Source organism: Quercus robur, chromosome 3 (assembly GCF_932294415.1).
Source record: "Quercus robur chromosome 3, dhQueRobu3.1, whole genome shotgun sequence".
NCBI lineage: Eukaryota > Viridiplantae > Streptophyta > Magnoliopsida > Fagales > Fagaceae > Quercus > Quercus robur.
Window position 1 is genome coordinate 37,989,957 of NC_065536.1, and position 10,190 is coordinate 38,000,146.

At 35.6% G+C, this 10,190-nt stretch overlaps 1 protein-coding gene across 1 annotated transcript; it reads left to right on the forward strand.

The window, feature by feature from the left end:
* The first annotated feature begins 593 nt into the window (after positions 1–593).
* On the forward strand, positions 594–1,916 carry LOC126717962 (protein MIZU-KUSSEI 1-like). The gene has a single exon (XM_050419964.1). The coding sequence runs from the start codon at positions 907–909 to the stop codon at positions 1,693–1,695; it is 789 nt and encodes a 262-aa protein (XP_050275921.1). The 5' UTR covers positions 594–906; the 3' UTR covers positions 1,696–1,916.
* Positions 1,917–10,190: the final 8,274 nt, after the last annotated feature.

Below are 10,190 nucleotides of genomic sequence, written 5' to 3' on the forward strand. Positions count from 1 at the left end.
TATTTTATTTTTTTTCTTTTATAGAGAGTTGTGAGAAAAATTTGGATACAAAGTTATGTTCACAAATTCTCTTTTCAATGGGAAATCAAGGAAAATAGGCACACAATGAGGACACCCGATAACTTCCAGACTTAACTCTTAAGACAATCCGAATTCAGAACCTTCCTGAGTCTGTCAATAACAAGGAAAAGGAAACACATTGGTTAAGTTTTTGCATAGCATCAACAATCAGGCTAATCATTCTGCCAACCCAAAAATCATAAAGGATATGTAAAAAGACAAAGGGGGTACAAAACACAAAGGGGGCTTTGGTGGCTCATGGTCATGGGAACAAGTGCGGTTTATTTGTGCTATGGTGCAAGTGGAGGGAGCCAGAAAGGACTAAAGCCAAAGCTTGGTTAGGGTGGTGGTCCTGGTGGGTACGGTTGGTGTGTTTTTACCTGTCCTTAACCATTTCCAATGCCAGTCAGCATAGTCAGTCAAGCTTCCCTTTATCTCTGTACCCCACATTTTTCAGCTCAGCCCCCTTCACATGACAGAAATAACACAAAAGGTGTTGTCTCCTCTGCTTCCACTATTCTCAGATTTCCCATTTCCAAGTTTCCTCTCTTTGTCTCTATTTCCATCACTCATTCACCCTCTTTTCCTATCCGTTAAAAATTGTTTTCTTCCTTTATAATTCTTTTCTCCTTTTACAGTTAGGTAGGACTGCTCACCTTACTTTTTTGGCAGGATTCTCTTGCCAGTCTTTTCAGTGTAATAGAGCCCAACTACAAGGGATAGCTAGAACAAGCAACTACTACATATTAGAAACAAGACAGTCTATAGTCATACCCACCTTCCCTTCTAAGAGCTTTGCTTGTTTGCTTGCTCGCTTTTCATTCTGAGTCCTTTTTACTTACCCAAATGAAGACCATCACTGCCAAAACTCCTCATGACTCTTCTTTCTCTTTCTCCAGGAGATACTTCCACTGGAAAAAGAAAATTGATGAGGAGGATGATGAGGAAGAAATCTTGACCTTCAGCTCATCCTCACATTTCTGTGAGGATGAGATCAAAGATTTGGAGGAGCTAACAATCCCAGAGCCGGTGGAAATTACTTCTGTGACAGCAGCACCAAGGCCGAAGAAACATTCTAAGCTCCGATCGGCTCTTACAATTTTCGGTAAGAGCCAATCGAGGTATCACTCGAGTCTTGGGAGCCGAGTGATAGGTACCCTTTTCGGGTATCGAAGAGGTCATGTCCATTTTGCATTTCAAGAAGATGCCAAGTTGAGTCCAGCATTTTTTATTGAACTTGCAACACCCACAAGTCTTTTAGTCCGAGAGATGGCTTCTGGGTTGGTTCGCATTGCCTTGGAGTGTGAAAAGAGAACAGAAAAGAAAGGCAAGAAGTTGCTAGAGGAGCCCCTTTGGAGGACTTACTGCAATGGAAAGAAATGTGGGTTTGCAACAAGGCGCGAGTGCGGGCCTGAGGAGTGGAAGGTGTTGAAAGCTGTGGAGCCAATTTCAATGGGTGCTGGTGTGTTGCCTGGAACTGGGAATGGAGCTGCTGATGGGTCCGAAGGAGAGCTCATGTATATGAGAGCCAGGTTTGAGAGAGTTGTGGGTTCTAAAGATTCAGAGGCTTTCTATATGATGAACCCTGATGGCGCTGGAGGTCCTGAACTTAGTGTGTATTTGATTAGAGTTTAGCTAGGTTGGCCATGGGCTTTTGCATCATCATCCACATAATTCCTACTTCTTTAGTGTGCTTAAATGCTTTATCCATGTATAGTTTCTCCTTGTTTTTGGTTCTTTTTGGGAAAGTGAAAAAGAGATGCAAACATCAAGTTCTTTCTTCTGATATACTGCTATGCAGTACATGAAACGTATCATTTTCATGTTATGTTGAATATATGATCAAGTTTGTGTTACTTTAGAGAGAATTTATTACTTTCTTCAATTCTCTAACAGTTGTGTATTTGCTAATCATCCAATAAATCACTTAAAATATTATTTTAAGATAGGAATAAAAATGGATTTATGAGGTATCGTGCATATCAGATTTCTTCAACCATTCAAATTAGTTAGTTAGGCACGTTTTCAAACAATTTAGAAAACTAACATCTCGAGTTTTTGAAACTCAAGATCCATATTATAACTCGAGTCCAAAAGACTCGTCTTGTGAGTGTGAAATGCCACATAGATCTCGAGTCTTTAAAACTCGATTTCCATGCAAAAAAATTTCACCTATAGTGGCGTTTCTAAGCCTTACAGTGACGTTTTAAAGCCCTATAGCGGCGTTTTTCTGCAAAATTTTTTTATAAGTACAGGTTTAAGGGGTCCTATAGTAGCGTTTTTAAGACCTATAGTGACGTTTTACAGACCTATAGCGGCGTTTTTTCTCAATTAATGGAAATCGAGTTTTTAAAACTCGATTTTCAGCTTGATTTTTTTCCCAATTTAACTTAATCCACTTACAAATCGAGACTTAAAAACTCGAGTTTTATCTTGGAACTCGAGTTTTAAACACTCGAGATACTAGTTTTCAAAATTGTTTTGAAATGTGACAATTAACTAAATTTTTTAATATTTATTGTTATTTAGAAAAAAAATTCTGGATTTATCTTCATTGTTTAAAGCTTCTTAAATAAGAAAAATGCTGAAAATATTATAGCTGGGTCATGAACTTATTATTTGATTGAAGTAATACATTTCACATTGTTTGACAGGGAAAAAAGAGACAAAGAAAAGGTGGAGAACTTTCCAATTTCTTGTTCACATGAAATTGTAAAAAATACGACTACAATTTTTTTTAAACGTCTCTATAAAGTTATGTATTATGTAAATGTAAAAACATGAAAATTATTATACTTGTTTGGTACATAAATATTAAGGTAGAAAGTTAATGATATGGTCCATGTGATTTGATCTGAAGAACTTAACCTTCTTCTTTCCAAACCTCTACGACACGGAGAGCCAAATGAGCAGTCCAAACTCCAAACTGAAGTAAGATAAAACATGATTCAGGGAGCCCATCTTATCAACTTCACCGCTAGACATGGCAATACGGGTCAGAATTTTCTGATCCGACCTGAAAAATACCTAACTTGAACCCAATTTTTTTTTTCCCGAAGCAAAAACAGGTTGACCTGTGACTCGATCCGATTTTTTTGCAGGTCAACCCAACTCGTTTTTAAAAAATCACTAAAAAAATATTTAAGCTACATCTTGATACTAGGTGCATAAAGCACAAAGTACCAAAACTAATAATCAATATATTATAGATATAAAGTTATAGATATAAAGTTATAAACGATTAAGTTTCAGTACTTCACAAACATGACATGAGACAAGATAACATGTTACATAAGACTATCAAGACTCAAGACAATCATTAAAAAAAAAAAAAAAAAAATCTCATTCAATACTAGGCCTAGCTGCAGTTATTGGCCTCCTTTAAGTTTTGTTGGTCCTGTCATTGATGTTACCAATTTTAGTTTCTAAACAGATACTGTTCAATGGTGCATAAAAATAAGTCTTATGTTCATTAAAGCGCTAATTTGGATTGAGAGGTAGAGGAGTAAAGTAGTATTAGCTGAAAATTAGTAATTTTTAGCTAACAGTACTACTCTACTCCTCAATCCTCTCTAGACCCCTCAATCCAAACAACAATGTCGCTTGAATGGTTGAAACCCTTGGCCCATTTATTGATAGGACAAAACTTAGACACAGTATCTTAGGTGTTGTTCCTTAGGTTCTCCTCTTAATATTCAGCCATGTGGCTACTTAACTAAAAAATACACTTCCATCCCATAAAAAAAAAAAAAAAAAAAAATTTCATATGGTAGAACCTTAAAAGAGGAATCTAAAGAACAGCACCTAAGTACTGTACTTAAGTCTTGCTCTTATTGATATGACCATTATAGTTTTCAAAGAGTTACTATTTCTTTTGTGGTACCTAAAAGGAGCTTTTATATTTATTTATTGTTAGCTTGAGTCAACTATATGATACACTCACAAATTCATTGAAAGGATTAAACGACAATGCAATTTTATCAATTTATTACAAATTTTGTTTACATTCAAACCAATGTATAACTCAAACAATTTAAGGAGACATGGACCAAATATTATACATTGAAATTTTATTATATCTATTTAAAAAATAGAAACAATTTAAATGAAAATTTAGCTCTTTTTTTAATAGCCCTCTTCAAGCTTACTTGATCCCTTTTGATGTCAATAACTATAGTTTCCAAAGGTTAAAAGTCTTTTAGCTTAATTGACAACTTTTGATATTTTCAATAAAAATGTTCATGGCAACTTTTGATATTTTCAACTTTTGATATTATATATTTAAACATTTTTTTAATCCACATTCAAGAAATTTCAAAATGTTATTTATCCTTATCCCTTAGTATATCTCTAAGGGATAACTAAAAAATTCAGTAAAAATATTTGAATAAGTTTAGGAATACAAGTTTTTTTCCACAACTTGTTCAGGCGACAGCTTGTGAGTGATAGAAAATAAGTGATGTCAGTAATAAATGCATGGAAAAATGATTATCAACTACTCACAACTTATCATTTCAATAAAGTATAAAAAATACTGTGAATGAAAGATATGTTTATACTCTATATATACTTTATATATGCATTTTAATAGTAAACTATTAACATTAAAGACTTTTTCCATTATGAATTTATGACTATAAATAATTTTTGTTATACTCAAAACTGTCAGAATTGGAAGGATATTAACAAGTGGCATTAAGTGCAATTCATTTACTTAATTGATTTTATTCATTTTCTCTTAACAGGTTGTCATTGATTTGTTTTTATAATTGAAAAAAAAAATTGTTTGAAAAATATGGGTCAGCCCGACCGAACCCGCAACCTGATTGACTTGCAACTCGATCGACCCGTTTAAAAATGACCCGTTTTGACCCAAGACCCGTTTGACCCACAAACCCGATTGACCTGACCTGACTCGCCCGTTTTGCCACGTCTATTCACCACCTTACTAGATCCTTAACCTAGAAAGAAGTGGCGTTATTGTTCACAAATAGTATTTATCCTCACATTAATTGCACCCCTCAACAACTTCACATTACATTTAATGAATGATGTGGTATGTCCTGCAAAAAAGAAGTTAAAGCGTTGAGTGGCCTAATTGTTCCTCCGGGGTTCACCCAATCAAAAAGATAGTCATCAAATCAATAAAAAATAAAAAATAAACAACAACTAAGTTTTAAGGTTTGTTTGATGGGAGAGATGAAAAAGTAGAAGAATAGAAAATAAAAAAGATATTTTACATTTCCTCTTTGTGTTTGGTTGGAGCTGAAAAAGTAAAGGGAAGAAAAAGGATAAATTTGTATAAATTTATTTAAAAAAATGATACCTGATGATGCAAGAAATCAGCAGTTGAGCTCATCATCTTTGTCGATGGACAAAGTTAGGTTGATTATGCCTTCGATGTGAAACCTATAATAAGATTTGAATTGAGATGGAATACACCAGTGTGGTGTTTGCCAAAAAAACTCCGATGATTAATTCAGAAAAAGAAAAGGTATTTGAGAGAGAAATTGACTTGGGAGTAGTTTATGGATGAATTTTTGTGTGTCTCTTTGGATTCTATCACCTCTTTCTTTTGTAGTTGTTCCCTGCCTTAATGGTCAACTTAATGGTCAATGAATTTCTATATTTATGTTCAACGGCTAGTGTGTTACCAATGGGCATTCTAATGTGCACAACTCACTTGTTACCATTATTCCTTCCATTACTCTTTGTCTTCAATGAACGCAATAAATGTGTAATGCTTATTTGGATTGTCATTATAGAGAATAACGATTCTAGTTATCTTTTGACTCATCAGCTGCCCCCCCTATTCTTATCTTCGTCTATGGGACAAGATAAGAACACAGTTTTCTATCGCTTCGTGTACTGTGTTTGACACATTTATTGTGAGTTGATGTTTAGTCTACTGTGTGAGACGTGTATGGTCAGGATGTTCTCGTCATGTCAGTTTTTCTCAATTTTCCTGCACAGGATCTTCCATTTATTTTATGTTTTTTGCCCTCTTTTTCTTTTCTTTTCACTTTCACTCCCTTTTCCTTTTTTCTTTGTGGCATTTCGTCTGCATGGAGTCCTTCTTCCCTGAGTTTTTTTCCTTTTTTTTTTGTTTTCTGGTAAGTTTTCTGTGCTCCTTACTTTGTATTTCTGCTTTTTATGGTAGATTATTCTTCAATTAGGTCTGATTGCCCCTCAGTTTCTTTTTTCTTTGCTCGTTTGTGTGGTCTACTTGTGGCTATAGGTAGAAGACGTCCCAAAGTTAGGCTTTTCGTAGGGAGAGACTACCCTTTCAGGTTCATTTTGCTTTTTCTTTTTCCATTAGTTCACCGTTCAGTAGGAGTTGCCCAAACTTTGGCAATATGTAGAGAAGGCGAGGTTAGGTCTAGTGAACTCGAGACAAGTTTGTCCACATCCAAGGACCATAGGGCCCTTGAAGCCACTTCTTTGTCTACTCCACACAAAGCCTAGGGTATACGTTATGCCCTTAAGGAGAAGAAAAAGAAAAGAATTAGAGATAGGTTTCAATTTCCTACTTTTGTTAGGATTAGGATCCCAGATAGGGACAATAGAGCTTGTCACTTTATGTTGACGAAGTGTGCTTTTATGAGGCTGACTTTGTCAGTGGACTCCACTTCCCAAGTCATCCTTTTGTTAGAGAGATTTTCTTCCTTTTTAAACTTGCTCCAGCCTAGTTAGTGCTAGACTCATAGAGGATAGTAGTTTGCTATATGGTAATGTGGATGTCTACTAATGACAAGGACACCAATAGGATAGATGAGTTTCTACATTTTTATTGCCTAAGATGATCCAAAGATCCAGCTATTGGGAGTTTAAACCATGGGGTAGGAGTTAATGATTGGTTCTTGATTCCCTATCGTCTCTTCGAAACTGGAAAACCAACTTCTTCTTTGTCTCTGGTGACGGTTGGGAATTCACTCTAGGAGAGGTCCCAGATGATTCTCCCAAACTGCTTTATAGTTGGGGTACTCTGTGTCTAGTGTGTCTTTCTATTTATTCTCCATGTATGTGTATAACTATTCAGATGGATGTGGTACTGATATATATATATATATATATATTGTTTTTGAAGCTTTCATTCATCCTCATCTGAAGAAGAGGTACCATAACCGTGTTAAAAGGGTCAGAGACTACCTTGAGACTGTTAAAGACTTCGACGAGCTCATCTCTCCTCAGTCCCTTTTTCTCCACTTTCTAGGACCAGGACCTTCTAACCACATTTGGAAAAACGTTGAGACCAAGAAGAGTAAGTTTACTAGAATCATCATTTACATGAGTAGGTTTAATATACTAGTACTTTTTTTTTTTAAAGGAATGACAACCATATTTAGTAAGGGAAAACTAGCCGAGATCCAAGAGAAGAAAGCCAAGGTTGGCCTGATAGGTGGCCTTCAGATGAGGAAACGTCAAAGGGACAGTGAGCCACTTAAGGACGATCCCATGGTGACCTTACCGGTTGCCAAGTCTCAACCTCAGCATCTAGCTTCGCCTACTTCTTCTGTGGAGCTAATTTCCCCTTCTAATGGTGGTTCTAGGGCCAAAGGAAAGGATAAGGCCCAAACAGGCTCTTTTCAGGAAGACGCATGGGCTGCTGTATTGAAGGCCCACGAGATGATATCTGTTGACGACCTTTCGCCTTTGGGAGTGAGGCTATCTCATGAGCTAATGTCTTCCCATGTGCATAAGATCATATAGGTATGATTTGCAAACAATAGTTTTCTTCTTCTTTTTTAGCTTCTTTTCTACAATGTCATTCTTTTCTTTCCCTCAGGTGTTGGGCAAATCCTTTGTTGGAAAAACACATGTTTGTATCGCATACAAAACATACGCAGCGAAAAATTAACAGATCTACTTCAGTCGCAATAGATAACATGTACTATGTAAATTTCAAAATATAAGAACAAGAGAGTATACCTTGGTGCAGTGAAATTCAAAGCCAAAGATTAGAAGTACTCGGGAACACTTTTAATCTTCAATCTAATTCCACTTGATACCCAAGAAGTGTGGTCTCTCAATCAGTTTATATGTATGTGTTTTAGGGAGAATAAGAGAGTATCCAACATTCACATACAAACCATTTCATTCTCATACAAAATTGGGCGTTTCTCTCCTTATAATTGATTATCTAATTGGGATAGCCTTTTGGGCCATTCCAATTGAGCTTTAGAATGTGGCCTGGAGTGGGACCAAAAGGGAACAAATAAGACTCTAGTTCCAATGGGTTTTAGGCCTTTCTGTCAACTCTTGACAAGCCCAAAATTACTATTAATTATATTTAATACCACAATATAAATATAATTGCACTCTAGGCCTTATTGATAAATTATATCCCAAGACTTTATTATGCATACAATCCCTTCATAAAATATTAGTAGTAATACAAAGTCATAAATGTAGACTGCCACTTTGAAGATTACTACATCTTAATCCTCGAGTACCTGATTTAATCCTTTAAATTATTCATCATACATATATGAAAACCAATTTCATAAATATATAATTTAGTAACTTCTTACAAAAGTGGTTAGGCCTAACACTTTGAATAACCAAACCCATTAAACTTATCTCAAGAGAATATTTTATATCTCCGTTAAGAGATTGTGAATTCTATCATGAGAATATATATTCCATCAATACTAAATGTGGTTGCCCAACATACTGAGGTTTTGATTGTAACTTTTGATCTCACTCCTGATATAACAAAGCAACCTACACTTCATGATTAGGTTCATTATTCTCTCAAGATTAAGAGTTCATGTAAATAGAAGTTGTGAGATTTATTATTCATTTGACAGTTGTTAGGAGAATAATAAATCTCACAGCGGTCTAGTTCAATATGTCTTAACTCTTAAAACATATCAACATACCAACTAGAAGTCTCCACTTCTATGATCAAGACAAATCATCTTAGTTGATATGTTATAGTCTTCGCAGATGAAAAGCCTAATTTCATCACCAACTACGAACTAAAATTTTGAGTTTATAAAGAACTTGTGATTTATATTTTCTGTGACTAAATCACATAAATTACATACTATGCATCTCATGGACTATATGATAACGTCCAAATATTCATGTTACCATTATTTTAGTTAATAATAAAACAACTTTATTAATTACAACATTAAGTCATACATAATGTCATACATTGTATCATACAATAGGATTTAAGGGCACTAATCCTAACAATCTCCCATTTGCCCTAAAGACTATTGTGCACTAATCTAAGTCTCATCCCCTCCAAATGTGACTCGAAGGTCCTTTGGGGCAAGGCTTTGGTAAAAGGATCTTTGCTAAGGATCTTTGCTATCTATCTTTGCTACTACTACATCCCCTCAAGCAACAATGTCTCGAATGATGTGGTACTTTCTTTCAATGTGCTTTCCTTTCTTGTGATTCCTTGGATCACTAGATTGTGCAACCGCTCCACTATTGTCACAAAACAATGTGATAGGAACTTCCTCCATTCTCACAACACTGAGATCAGAAAGGAATTTCTTGAGCCAAACAGCTTCCTTTGCCACTTCACAAGTAGCAACATATTCAGCTTCCATGGTGGAGTCAGCAATACAAGATTGTTTAACACTCCTCTAACTTATGGCTCCACCTCCCAAGGTGAATACACAACCTGAAGTGGATTTTCTAAAATCAAGATCTAATTGAAAATTTGAATCTGTATAGCCAATGGGAATCAAATCCTCACACCGGTAAACAAGCATACAATCTCTTGTTCTCTGTAGATACTTGAGAATATGCTTTATAGCTTGCCAATGGTTTGGTCTTGGATTTGATTGATATCGGTTGACTATGCCAACTCAGTAATAAATATCTGCTCTAGTACAAAGCATGGCATACATGAGACTTCTCACTGCAGAAGCATAAGGAACTTGTCTCATCATATTTTCTTCCTCATAAGTCTTAAGCCTTTGGTCATCAGACAGAGAAACTCCATGTCTGAAAGGAAGAAATCATTTCTTGGAGTTTTGCATGCTAAACCGTTCTAGAACCTTATCTATATACCCAACTTTTGATAAGCCTAACATCTTATTCTTGTGATCTCACCAAAGCTTGATCCCTAGAATAAAGTTAGCTTCACCTACTGATGACATTACCCC